At 32.4% G+C, this 14402-nt stretch overlaps 1 protein-coding gene across 1 annotated transcript; it reads right to left on the bottom strand.

Moving 5' to 3' along the window:
* Nucleotides 1–6038: 6038 nt before the first annotated feature.
* EXO70H7 (exocyst subunit exo70 family protein H7) lies at nucleotides 6039–8237 on the bottom strand. The gene has a single exon (XM_021423525.2). The coding sequence runs from the start codon at nucleotides 8109–8111 to the stop codon at nucleotides 6240–6242; it is 1872 nt and encodes a 623-aa protein (XP_021279200.1). The 5' UTR covers nucleotides 8112–8237; the 3' UTR covers nucleotides 6039–6239.
* Nucleotides 8238–14402: the final 6165 nt, after the last annotated feature.

Genomic DNA, 14402 nt, shown 5'->3' with positions numbered 1-14402 from the left:
TGCACTCAGTCTCAAAATTCAGGAGAACTACTTCTGGTTTTGGGATTGACCCATCCACGAACCCTGCTTTATTCTTAAATTGAAGAGCATTCATAAAATTGCGTCTTCAAGTGAAATAGTTTTCTCCCTTTTCACTTAAAGGATGAGTAACAAAAATTAAACTGGGGTGATCAGAGGAGTGCAGATAGTAAGGTGATTTGATGTCAACCACAATGTTGTTTGATGTGACTGTAGTCGGCACCAAATTCCCATTACCTGTGTCTACTCCTTCCTCACCCCTATTAGCCATCTAGATATAGTGTAAGTTGTCTACAACCTCTACTCTGATACCATGAAGAGTTTGAATACTCTATCTGATGATTTTATTCATAAGGCACAGTGTGCTTAAATACAAGTGGTGATAGTGATACAAGGAAAGAAATATTTACAATAAATGGCTGCCTAAGATAAAGGCATTGGTTATGCCATGATTTAAAAAATCAATTACATTAGTTATGCTATTGACTAAGAAATCAATTAATCAATAATTATAGGATAATCTCAAGTCAAATCTCCTCCATTAAGGGCAAACAACGTTCTTTTGTTTCGAATGTTTTGTTTTGTAGCTGAGACAACTGCCAGATCCTTTTTCTGCAGTTAAGCTTTAATGCATTGCGATTTGTCAAACCCATTTTCATGCCAACAGGGAATTTCAAGCAATTACAACATTGACATATGGAATGTATGGCTATTAAAATCCATTGTCATATCGAATGTATGGCTAATAAAATCCATCTTTTAAAATAAAAAATTGAGACCTAAACTCAAAATACTGAGTTTCTATAAGGAGATACTGACAAATTATATTTTAAAAAACTGGCCACATTGTTTGAGTTTAATTAATCAAATTCTTAATGCCTCAACTAATTTCTCAAGTATTTACTTTTTTTTTTTTTTGCTACGACTACTGTTTTAGGTGACGAATTGATCTTTAATCAATGTGATTTTAAAGCATTTTGGATTTTATGATATACAAACTGTAACCTCATGCATGCTTTGAAACCTAAGAGTTGATTACATGCCAAATCGAAATTTTTTATCCCTATTAAGTATTCTGTTTGATTTTTTTTTTATAATTTTACATTATGTGTTCAAAAATCTTAACTTTTAAATTATAAATTATAAATCTAAAATCTTAAATTTTAATATGAAAAGTTTAAAAGATATATAATGTAAAATTATGAAAAAGACACCAAATGAATGCAAAAGATTTCTATTCTTATTTTCTTTTGATTCCTCTCCTACTTAACAACTTTAACCTTTAAAATATTTCGAGAAAAAGTAAAGCGAAACTTCCGAGATTTCAAAATAATGATTTTTATCTCAGCATGTGCTTGCCATTCCTCTATTGAAATAGAAAAGTGCCATCATCAATAATCAAATACATTTATAGGCTTGCTTCATATTTAAGTTGCTTGGAAAGCAACACAATTGATTTGCCACATATGGAAATGTCTTTATCCCTACCATAACCAAACACGAAGCATCATGTGACTTGCAAAAGCTTACACATGCACAAGTATATATATCTGCCTGGTAGTCTTCGTCTACCCTTTAGGTTTCTGTTGGTTGAGTGCAACTGATGCCGCACATTCATGGCAAAATTGCCCGTGATTCGAAGTAGGGTATAGCGCGGCTGTTTAATTACATAGCGGCCATGGCTAGGTTGTGCTCAGCTGTAAATGTATTATTTTTCTAGTATGTCAACCAAACCCTTTCTTCTTATCCATGTTTCCGCACTTGTCTTTTGCCTTCTTCTTTTATTATTCTTCTTCTTCTTCTTCTTTTTCAATTTTATAGTTCTTTTTTAAAATACTTTTCATTAGTATTTGTCAACATTCAACATCTATTGCAGGTGTATTACATCTTGCTATTTTTGGAACTAATTAATTTCAATTTTCCTGGGTTCCATATGGCTTCAATTAATTCTTCTGCAAGAAAAATGTGGTCCATATTAAGTGTGTGTATATATATAATATAATATAAGGTGAAAAAGAATAAATAGAAATTTTTCTTAAAGTTATTCATTAGGATAAAATACTTGACTTGTTTAAGTTTTGGTTGTGATTTCATGCGAGTTTATTAATTTTTAAAATAGACACTTCACCTCAAACATGTAAATAACATTAATACCTAAACGTGAAATATCTAAAATATTTTTTTTGAATTTTTTCTTTTCTTAGGCCAATCAACGACGTTTATTTACATTGGTCGGTCACCCCGCAACTAGATTTGATGGTTATTAGCTCCATAGGAGAGCGTTGATCATTTGGCTGATCTGTCACTCCCCGACTAGATCTAGTGGCGAGATGGCTAGCTAGTAGAGAATTTTTCTTTTTGAATAAAAGATAAAAAATTAAAAATTATAATTTATATAATGATAATTTTTAAAATTAATAAAAGATAAAATTATTTAAAAAGTATTACCACGTTATTAAATTAATAGAAACATTAACGATTAATTAATGATTGAATTTATGTGTTTGAAATGAACTGTTTATTTTCAATTCTAATAGACCCATAAAGAATTATGCTCAAAATTTTTAAAAAAATCACTTATTTTACCCTATTTATTAATATAATGAAGGGGATAACCCCATTTCAGACATGAAACCTATAATTAAAATGCTAAATCAAAGTTAGCATAATAACCATCAGATTTTCAATACCTGAAACATTAAAACAATGACACAACCACCCATTAGCAAAGTTGAATACAGCTTAAACCACAAAAAACACCTTTCCTGTTGGAAAGTAGCACTACTTACGGCCAAGTACATACACACATACCATAAATATTGCAAGTAATCGGTTTAGTGATAGCTTAACCGTAGAGGTTGAGAGCCTTGTCATCACCATTTACCAACCCATCTAGGAAAATTGAGAAAATCAACCAGTAGCACACATAAAAGACTAGTAAATTTCTATCCAAAATAAACTGTGAAAGAAACAAAAGCACCATCCTTAAATCGGAATTGATTTATATTTATAAGAGCATTATCGGCAACTGAGCAATAATTTTTTAAGATTGAAGATGAAAGCCAAGGATGAGTAACTGTCATATTTATTAATATTTTTTTAAATTATTCCCATCTTATAATTACTTTAAATTTTTGAAAAATGTCAACTTTTATTTATCGCGAAACACACCACGATTCAAAATTATGATAAAATTCACATCGCATGTTAAAAAGAATAAATTTTATTATTCATCATAAAATAAGAAAGAGAAATAGGGTTAAACTTTTCATTAACAATTTTATGTACTAGGGTAAAAAAATAGATGGAACCCTACATACATTAAATGAGTAACATGGGAAGGATCTATATGAATATATATTTGAGGCTTTGAGTGTATAGTAAATAAAGGTCATTAAATACCCATATGTTTATAACTCATAAATAATCTGAGCTACTCCTTGTTTGAATTTATTTATTTATTTATTACAACTGATTAATAAATGAAAAAGAGATGACACTGTTTAACGCCCAGAATTTTGTAGGATTTGAATGGGTCTATAAATTAGCAACAGGCATACATCAAAATCCAACTGCCAACTAGACAGAAGGAAGGGTTGTAGACCATGAGCCTGAGACCTGGATGGGTCATATTTCAGACAAGATGAGGCCTGGTGAGTCCAGTGATTTGATGATTTTGTTCAGCAGAGTCATGCAGTTAGGCCCTGGAATTTTCCCTCTATTGGACCCTGCGTCTATGGACTTTGAATGAAAAACCCAAAACCTCCTTTGCTTCGGCTAAATTAAAGCAGCTGTCCATAGATCGGGATAGATTTAGATAGCATGTATGAAATTTAGAATTGAGTTTGGCTCGTTTATATAAATTTTATTTTTAATTCAAATATTTCAAGATTTTGTAAACATACTTAAGAATTAAAATTAAATAAAGATAATAATATGATAATATAATATTTTTATATATTCAAATCGAACAAATTTTATTTAAAATTAGAGATGAATTAGACTAAATCTAAATATCACCAATGTCACATTAATAAGAAATGAAATGAGTGTTGGAAACCTTCCTCTATCTAATGCCACTTAAAAAACATGTTTTTTTTAAGTAAAAATATAAATTTGTGATAAAAGATATTAAATTTTACTCAAGTCTATATTGATGTGAATCTTCATGACAGAGATTAAGATTGAGATAAATCTAAATTAAAAAAAAAATTCTTTTATAAATGAAAAAGTTAATACAATAAAAATGTTATACAATTTGATAAGGTTGAATGTCAAAGATAAAGGCATCTTTTATGTTGGAAGTATAAGTTCATGACACAGCCACCTTGCTCAAGAATAGATCTATTGGGTGTTGTTTCTTTTTTCCATTATATCAAAAGAAAAGCTCCTTCTAACAATTTTCAATTCAGCAGGCTTTGTCTCTCGGAGCAGGCTGCCAAATCAACTCACACAAAGTTCGGTTGTACACAAGCAAACTCTTGTGCATCTTTTCCATTCCTTAGGGGTTAGAAAATAATTCTGGGATAAGGTTGAATTAAAATAATCTAAGCAACGTCTTTGCCTTTCCCGCCCGTTGATTAAAGCCACTAATTAAATCATATATTATCAGAATTAGCTTGCAGGTAACTTTCAGAATATATTCCGAAGAGATATGGCGATGCACTCCTTTAAACTTGACATGTCCAGGTTCGTGCCTACCCTGGACAACACGTCTCGTGATCAACGCTTCTGTCTTCTAAGCCTCACTTCTTGACTGACTGGTAAGAGTTTTGAGTAGACATCATGAATTAATTTGTCTTTGATCTTCTTGTTGTAAGAAGTCGTGGTGTGGCAAGTTGATAACTAACTCCAACAATAATTGAGCTATATATATATATATATATATATATATATATAATATAGTTTGACTGCCGAAGCTTAATCTTCGAGTATAAACAAGTCCTTGAATCCTAATCCTTTTGGGCGGTCAAACAAAATATGTATGATTTAGCCAAAGACAATGTATGTAAAAGCATTATTTTCAATGCTATTGAACTCATCTCCTTGACCTAGCAATGAGCACATTGCTCGTTCTAGCCTTAAGTGTTATTCATGAAATTTATCAATGTAAGAAAGATCAACTTAGTGAAGTTTTCAAATCATATTATTCTAGAACTTAATTTTAAAAACGGAAGATAAAAAATCAGACTGTCTTTTTCAATATGAAAGACACTTCTCTTTGCTTATATAAAAATGATGACGGATAAATATCAGTTAATTTTGAAGTATTTATATGTGAATTCAATTATAAAATTTAATACTCATATCTTGTTCAAACTCGATTAATAATATTTTATGAAAATATGAACTCTTTTTATTTAGTTAAAAATTATATGGGTACCGGTTATATAATTTGGTTTGACTTGAATTCAATAACAAAAAATAAAATTTAATCATTTTTATGTATTTTCTAATCAAAATTAAATTACTAAACTCAAAGTAAATTTTATATTTATACAATTTGTAAATGAATGATTTATTAATTATAAGTAATATGTACTTAAAAAATAATATCAATATTAAAAATTCATAACCTATAGTCAATTTAGAATAATAAACATTTTAAAGTTACTACTTACATCTTTCTCAAACTCTTATTCTATTGAAACAGATGGAATGATGTTTTATGTAATATCTTTTGTCATCTTTAACTTTTATGCAATTAACTCTCAACTTTCACGTGAATAATATGTAAATTTAAGATAAAAGAAAAGGATCAAAAGTTTAGTGGTTATCAAGATAATTACTAATATTTTATTTATAAGTCAACAATTAGTATACTTAAACAATTGTTGCAACGAAGTCATTCATGTATTGTTGGAAATCACTTTTTTATGATGAGAATGATTTGCAGAGTATCACTTCATTGTCATTTACCTCTTTCCCAACATCTTGTTAATTAGAAGCTTCCTTTCTAACTTAATCCACCCCAACACACCACAAAAAAGCCAAACAAATAGAAATAAAATCAACAGAAATGAATTAAAGTAATTAATTAATATGATTAATCAAAGAATTTTGTATTAATTGAGTTGAATTAATCTTTTCTCTATGCACGTGTCAATCAGATTCACTCCGCGCCTCTTTCTTCTTCTTATTATCCACAAAAAAAAAAAAAACACGAGCCTAAAATCCAACGTGGTCGGCGATTCTTTCCACGCCCCAAAAAAAGATCGGTTTCAACGACTCCGACCACCTCGGCTTGAACTTGACGAAACACTCCCTGAACTTCCGCTTTCGAAAAACAAATCCGACCAGTAATTTCCCAAATCGTCAGGGGTATATCTGACAAGTGATTCAACCCACATTTTCTTCCTCAGTTGCATTCCGCCGTATGTCTCAAAAAACTCCTTATAGATAGGGACAATCCGTCTTGCCAACGAGATTTTGATGTCATCTCGGAGTTTCGGGTCGGGTATGACCCAAGAAGTTTGTTTTGTGTAAGTTTCTTCAAAGGCCGAGTTAAATTTTCTAAAATGATCCATCACTTGATCAACTGGAATCTCAGCCGTTGGGTTTTCAGGCAGTGACGCCACCACTTTGCTCCATCCCACCCTCTCGTAATTCGCGGCGTACTGTTTCACTTTCAGTTCGTGCCTCGTGACCCAATCGTCACCTAGAAGGAACTTCAGATTCGATTGGCGGACTTTTCTGACGATGTATTGGAGATTATTTGCTAAGAACAAATAGGAAAGCGCCACGTCTTTATACATCGCGGCTTTCCCGTCGAGTTTGCATAGCATGACGAGGATGAGCCAAGCTAAACGGACCGAAATCGGCGATGAAATGCTCTCCTCGTTGTCGGGGCTGCCGAAGTAAGACTCGGGTAAAGGAGATGGAATCGTCAACGGCCAATCTGCGACGATGTCGGAGAGACTCCCGCTATAGTCGGAGAGGAAAATGATGTAATTCATAACGTAGCGTGTAAGAGGGTGTATTCCACCGCCGGGGAGAGTCGATTTGGATGAATCCTTTTGAATCGCCATTTCGAAGTCCGTTAACATCGTTCTAACGGCCTCCCCGAGCCTGATTAAGGAGTTAACAGCGGTTGATCGGACGGTTGAGGTTAATTCGAAGCTGAAGATTGATTCAATCTCGGGCCAAAGATCGGAAACAGCCTCGTACAAATCCAAAATACGGAACATTTTCTCGGGAGTTTTCTTGCACTTTGCTACATTTTCTGGGAATCCAAGCAACGCCAAAGCTCCTTCTTTCGAAATCTCAGAAAAACAAGATTCTCTGATCTTATCCGAAACCGAAAACACGTGATCACAAAGGATTCTCTCTCCATAAAACAGGGTCTTAACCGCCATTTTAACAGCATTTAACCAATTCTTAATCTTAAGCTCCAAGACTTCCCAATCCATCTTCTGAATCTGCAGAGAAGTTAAACTTTCAACTCCCAGATGATAAAGAGCTTCATCGACGATCGATTTCCGAATAATCTTGTAAATTTTGAGGCATTCCCTAGTGTACCCAGATGATATCATGGCATCGGCAATGGCTTTTAAATCGGTCATTGCGGCTAGGGAAACTCTCTCGACCTCGGGTATCGACTCATTATCGTCCCTCTCGTTTTCAGACTCATTTTCAAAGTCTGAAAAGCTAGACCTCGCAGTCGAAGGTCTGGCAGAAGAGTGAGTTGAAACGGATTCCGGGTCAAGATAATCCCGGTTCGACTTTAAAATCTGGTAAAACTCCCTCTCGAGCCGTTTCATGGCGGTCTGCATCAGTGTCTGAGCTCGGACAAGTTTCTCGGAACTTGCTTGGTGTGAAGCCAAGTATTGCATGGCTTTTTGCAAACCCTTAACGGAAGTCAAGTACAGCTTCGCTTCTTCCCGATTGTCGTCGGAGAAAAGAGAACCGATGTTACAGTGGGATGAATTGCTTTCCAATAAGGAGTCCCATTTAGTGATGACAAATTCGGCAACTTCAATGTTTTCCTCCATTAAAGACTCGGAAAACGTATGGGGAAGTGGAGAAGCAGGAGGAGTCATCCTAGTAGGAGATGGGGAGTTGAAGAAGACGGTCCTCATTCCTTTCCTTGGCATGCAAACAGTTCTTCCAGAGAGCTTTGATGGAAATATAAACGTCAGACAGAAAGAAGTAGTGATATCGAAGAAGAGGAGAAATGGGTTAGTATGTTTTTGCAGAGCGGTACTGATGGGAATTACGGGGTGCTGAGGTTGTATATATAGAGGGAGTAGGCGACAGCTGGGAAGGTGCGGGGAAAGGTCAAAACAAGAAGACTACGCACAAGGCGTGGAGGGAGGGTCCACGCGGTTGAATATCAAAACTATAGAGTTGGTCTTTGGGTTGCTTTGCTTTGCTTTTGTGTGTATGAAGTTTTGCGTCCCGGAATTGGATGCTGTGAGCCTGATAATGACCAGTTCTTTCGTCTAATTGCCTGTTTCAGATAGCCAGCTTGCTTTCCTTGAACTTCTATTACTAATTGTTGAACTGGCATTGGAAATTAATTTGTTTTATTTACATTATTTTTCTTACTCCTTTCTGGGGCAGTAAAGGTCTAGAAGATTGATTAGATTTTGCAGGTAAAGTCTGAAAGGAAGGTAGTTTTTGGTTTTTACTAATAGAAAGAATACATAATTAATTGATTTAGTATTTTTCATGGATTTTTTTGAGGTCCGATCAATTTCATTTAATTACTATAAATATATGTATATACACATTTTTGTTGTAGCCAACCTAGCATTTTTCTGTTTTCTTGTTTGTCTAATTCTACAATTTACTGAAATTGATGTATATCTTTTGTCCCAAAAATACGAAAGCATTTAGCTTTAATTGTACAAAAACATCAACTTCAAATCAGATATATATTCATTCCCATTTGTTTTGAATTTTAATGTATGAAGATGTAAGACCCTTATGTTACTATTAATCAATTGATTAATACCTTTTTTAAAAAAAAATTATAATGTTGTTACTGTTGGACCACCATGTAATGTTTTACAAATGTAGGACGGAATTCCTTCTCGGCCACTTCTTTTCTTTTGTCAATTTTTAGGCGACACCAATCTTTAGGATTTATTGATTCCATCGTAAATCAATTTCACTAAAAGAAAATCGCCAATTTTAATCTGGAAGATAAATAAAAGAACAAAGAAAGATTTAAGATTAGAGACTTGATCGGTGTTTTGGTAATTTCTTTTCCCGATAATATATGATACTTCGCTTAAAAAAAAGACATTTTTTACGAGTTAATTTATTAATTTTTCACTTAATAAGGTCTCGATTTAACCTTAAACTATTACTTGTAGTAATTTAAAATTATGTAATTAATGAACCAATGGTCGGGCAGTCGATAATAAAACCAAAAAAAAAGAAGGAAAAAACTAGTGCTCATCAAGGGAAGGAGTTATATATGCATAAACTTGACCTTAAAGAGAAAAGAAAAAGACATACAAACACATTATTTTACTTGGAACTTGGAAGATTTCCAATTGGTATTGCTCCGGCCCTACCTTCGCCCCAATAAGCTTATTTTAATTACATGAAATTTGACGATGGGGCCAGCAGATTTAGAGGAAGCTGTCGATGCACAAGAGTCTTGGACCTGTTCAATATTATTGAAATATTCTGGATCTCCAATTAATTACCCTTAAATACGCTTTGTAATCATCTTTTCTCCACATATTTAGATGTATAATCTTTGTTCTTTTACCCTTCTATTTAGTTTAGAAACCGTGCTTGTTGATTTCTTCATCCTCTTTCGTTTATTTCATTTTATCATTATACGTTGAAATTACACATTTTTTTTGAATTTTTTTAATTGAACATGGCTAGTTAATTAATATTCTATCATTAATATATGTACAAATAATTACTTCAATAAGCCTAAAACAAAATCGATACATCCCTACAAGTTTTCACTTTCCACGCCCCAAATTTTGCATGCATGCATTGGACCAGTATTACAATGACCGATCTCTATTGACAAAACCAAAACCGCATGCAGATGCATATGATGAGATCAGCAATCTTGCTGTTTCTTCCACCTCGTGATTGTCTGAAGTTTCAGAGTTGGCATTGAGAAGATTTATGTTTTGGATTGTCCTTTTGTGGTCGGGATTCAGAAACCGTTTGATTGAGTTAACCGAGTCAGAAAATTGGATACCTTTGAGAGGCAGCAGTCAACATAATAGATATATATATATATATATATTGACGGAGGGAACATAGTTTTGGGGTATGGTCTTTGCCCACAAGAAAGTATTCACCGAGTAAATGCAATTCCAGAAGATGCAAGTTTACAAATTATAAATGATGTAACAAGAACAAATAAATTACAGCTGTGTGGACACTGCAATTGGATGGGACTCTTCCAATTTTTTCCAATTCTATGTTGCTTCTTTCACTGGTTTACTTCGATTTTTCCAAATTTTGGAGGTATTTGGCTAATTAATTCTCAACCTTTTCAATGGAATTTTAGATCTATTCAGTCAAAATTTTCAGCATTGGAATGGTAATCCACCAAGTTTTACATGGCGTTAATATTCATAGACGTCGTTTAGGGTGCGAATTAGTACCCAAATTGGACTTTGGTTCTCATATAATCATAGCCTTTGGGAGCTGGGAAGTCCATGCACTTGAGAGAATAAACAAATACCGGTATGTTATTAAAGTAAAAGGGCAGACAGAAAAGGGAAAGAGGCTCACCTTGTGACGAGAAAGCCATCGTCCTTGTCATGATAATTGTTGTTTTCCTTTACATCACCAAATACGTCATGACGGCCGTACGTCATGGCGATGATCACTCCCGCTTAATTTCTCATCTTTTTCCTTTTCTTTTTCGGATTGGCCGTGCTTTGTAGTTTTGATGAAACAGACAATATGATTCATGTCAATTCCCGGTAAACTTCACAAAGAGAAACAAACCACCTGACACAGAGCGTTTGAAATTGTATTTAATTTAATTTATTTTTTTTAATTTTAATTAATTTAAAATTTTTTTTTATTTTATTTAGATTAGAATTTTTTTTATTTTTATTAAAAATTTAAGTTAGTTATGTTCTATTTAAGAATAGAATACTTATTTTATTTAAATTTTTTATTAATTATAATAATTGTATTAGTTAACTAAAAATAGAGTTTTATTAAAATGTAAGTTTATAATATTATAAATAAGACCTTTAAGCTTAGTTATAGATCATTCAAGTTGAGAGTTAATAAATAATATTTTTTTAAACAAGAGTACTTATTTCTCTAAGTTTTTTTTCAAGAGTAAGAAGTTTTTGTATCTTTGGTCTAACTAATCAAAATGAGATTTTGACTATTCTTCACTTTAGTGAAAATTTTTAATCTTATCATTTGGTCTAACTAATCAAAATGAGATTTTGACTATTCTTCACTTTAGTGAAAATTTTTAATCTTATCAAAATTGATGGTTCAACTTAATGGGATTCTTAATCTCGTTACAATTGTTGTCTTTTATAGTACTTTGATGTCTTTTACAAATGCCCCGACGTCACCATTCCTTGTGAGAACAAGGCTTAGCTAGCTTAACCAAGGTTAATGTTACCATACTTACGAAGAAAACCCCTCAGCTGGTATTTTCACTTATTTTTGACCAGGCCACACAGTAATTGAGATTGCAGGCATGCAAATCCCAATTTTTTCCGCTCTTTGCACACTTCTAGCTGATAGCATTTGCATTATCTTACTTGATTTGTTTGTTTTCATAATGGTCCAGATTCCAAAAGGTTTAAAACCAATCAGCTAATTGTTCAGAAAAGAAATTGCTGTTTCGGCTTCTTATATGTGAAATACACCATTTGGCTTTGGGGAGATTAGATTAAAGTAATAGTAGTAATTAATCAAACAGAGACTATGACAGTAATTAATAACATTAATTAATTAATTAAGTATGTATATGTCAATTATTTGATTCCAAAGTCACCACTATCTAAAGAATTCATTTGTTCCTTCCCCTTTTGGCGCAGGAAAAAATGGATAATAATTAAATGGGTTGATTTAGTCAAAAGTTGGCAGCATTGTATTATCTTTACCCTATAAAAACATAGTTTATTAGATAATGTAATCGGTTGAATATTCTTTCTCTCTTGTTTTTGTGGTTGAAGCTACCCTTTTTTGTTTTATTTTGAGTTCCTTGATGAAGGAGCTAGTGCATTTGTCTTTATGTATACGTATATATATTTTCAATGTCTAATTAAGAAGTTAATTAGTTCGGGATGAATAGAAAATTAATTAGTGATAGTTAAATTGACATTAGATTAAATATAATAAGCGGGTGCTATACTTTTGATTAAGTTCATGGCTTCTATAATAGGTCCAATGTTGCCTTCCTTGGATTAGATAGAGCGGCAAAAGCCAAAAGGCATGGAAATGTAAACAAATCCTTCGCAAACAAACAAAAAGGAAAACAAAGCAGATAAAAAAGCATGCTTAGTTAAATATCATTTAGTAAAACCCACTTAATCCTTATATTTGCTATATATATATATATATATATTTGCTAGAAACCATGTGACAAAAGAATGTAGTGGATTGATAGTGGTCAATTTATAGAGAGAAAAAATTGTTGTAGTGAGTGTTAATATAATTATAATAATTATATATTATAGAGATTATAAGTTAAATAAGTATAATTTTATTACGTAATAGTAATTCAAAAGTATACTGTAATCTAATAAAGTCATACTAATTTAACCTACAATTTTTTTTTTGAGAATATACAAAATAATTAAAGTATAAGAAATAACACCATGAAAACTAATCCACGGGAATTTTGATATCTGACTTAATGTTCTTGAGCTAATGGCTGGTGGTTGCTTGTCTACGTTTCTTCTACTTTTCTAGTAAGAGATAGAATGAAGAGAATAAATCACGTTTTAAATTGCAGGCCCCCAACAGCCACGCGTGCGGTTAGTGCCCGGGAGACTAGGGCAATGAAAAGAAGGAATATTTATGATTGGTGTGCGCCTATTAAATAAATCAGCAAAGGAATATCTATCTCCCTTCTTCGTCGTCGTCTTCTTCCTGAAACTGATTACCAAAGACGTGATCAACGTCTGCACCGTTGACATTTCACGAGTTCGTTGCCAATAGGAAAACTGAGAAATGTTCATCTAACTCTAAATCATTGGATTATTAAACAATTTCATTAAAATATTCTTTGAAAAATGTTGTCAGAACTGCAGTTCTATTGCTCTTTTTCTGTCCATAGTTTTTTCTTGCTTCAGCTGCAAAGGTTTTCAGATGCTCATGCCACTGAAATGACCCATTAAGCTAATTTTGCCAAGGATTTCATATAGAAATGCTTTATCGTAGGAACTGATACAAAATTTTTGATTAGACTAAAAGTTGCGGTGAAAATAGATCATACAGATAAAGTTAACATAATATTTTTTAACAGTAATTTCAGTGGAGTTGCATGATTAATTTTATTCAAAAATCAAATCAATAATATTTTTCAATTTCATTGGCATTTTGCTTTTCACAAGTAATTTGGGTTTTCATTATATATATCCATTTTAATTGAACAAATTGATTTTTATAAGTAACTGGTGTTAGGGACAACTTAAAGTTGTACCGATTTTGAGGTTTTTTTTTTGTTTATTTTAATTATATTTTATTATTAAAAGTTATTCTTTAGCTTACTAGCTAGACTTTTCAAAATTTTGGAATTTTTCAGTCAAATGTCAAGGATTTCGACTTTAAGCTGATATATTGAACTATTCATCAAATCAAAAATTTCAGCCTTTGAATGATTCGCTTGTTCTCCAATCTAGGTAGAGCCTAAGTTTTAATTTCAAAAAGAAATTAATGAATTCAATCGCTTTTTTCCTGTTGAAAGCATCAGTTGCATGTGGGATAGATCCCTGATTAAATCAAAAAACTTAATTCATTTTCTCATAAAAGCAAAATCTAAAGCCTTGGGACCGTGCATGCATTGATTAATGCACCTTTCAAAAATTCTAAAATTAGAACGCAAATAGTTACGTACAATTAAAGGAAGCTGAGCTTCATGATTGCGATGCAGAAAGCAAAATTTCCGCAACCGTAATGGTTTCACGCTAGTTTTCTCTGGATCATTTATTATGTCGTAGGGGCCATGGGCACCTCCCTTTCATACGTACAGTCAAAAAAATTTTTTTTGAAAGATATTTAAATAAAAAGTTTAATATTTTTTATTATTTAAATAAATTAAAAAAATAATTTTAAAAAAAAAGTTAAATGTGGAGAGGAGAGGACGTGACATACTTTCCATAGATCAGTGAATTTAATTTGGGATCAAATTAATAAATTATAATGATGTAGATTTTCTTGTAAACAAAGTATAAATTAGGTTCAACGTGCCTGGA

This window comes from Theobroma umbraticum, unplaced genomic scaffold (assembly GCF_002168275.2).
Source record: "Theobroma umbraticum cultivar Fairchild unplaced genomic scaffold, ASM216827v3 scaffold_95.0, whole genome shotgun sequence".
Taxonomy (NCBI): domain Eukaryota; kingdom Viridiplantae; phylum Streptophyta; class Magnoliopsida; order Malvales; family Malvaceae; genus Theobroma; species Theobroma umbraticum.
The sequence above is the reverse complement of the archived record's forward strand: the minus strand, read 5'-3'. Positions and strand labels throughout refer to the sequence as shown.

What these genes read in the sequence shown, in the direction of transcription:
- EXO70H7 (XM_021423525.2), bottom strand. Translation starts at nt 8,111, where the DNA reads ATGCCAAGGAAAGGAATGAGGACCGTCTTCTTCAACTCCCCATCTCCT.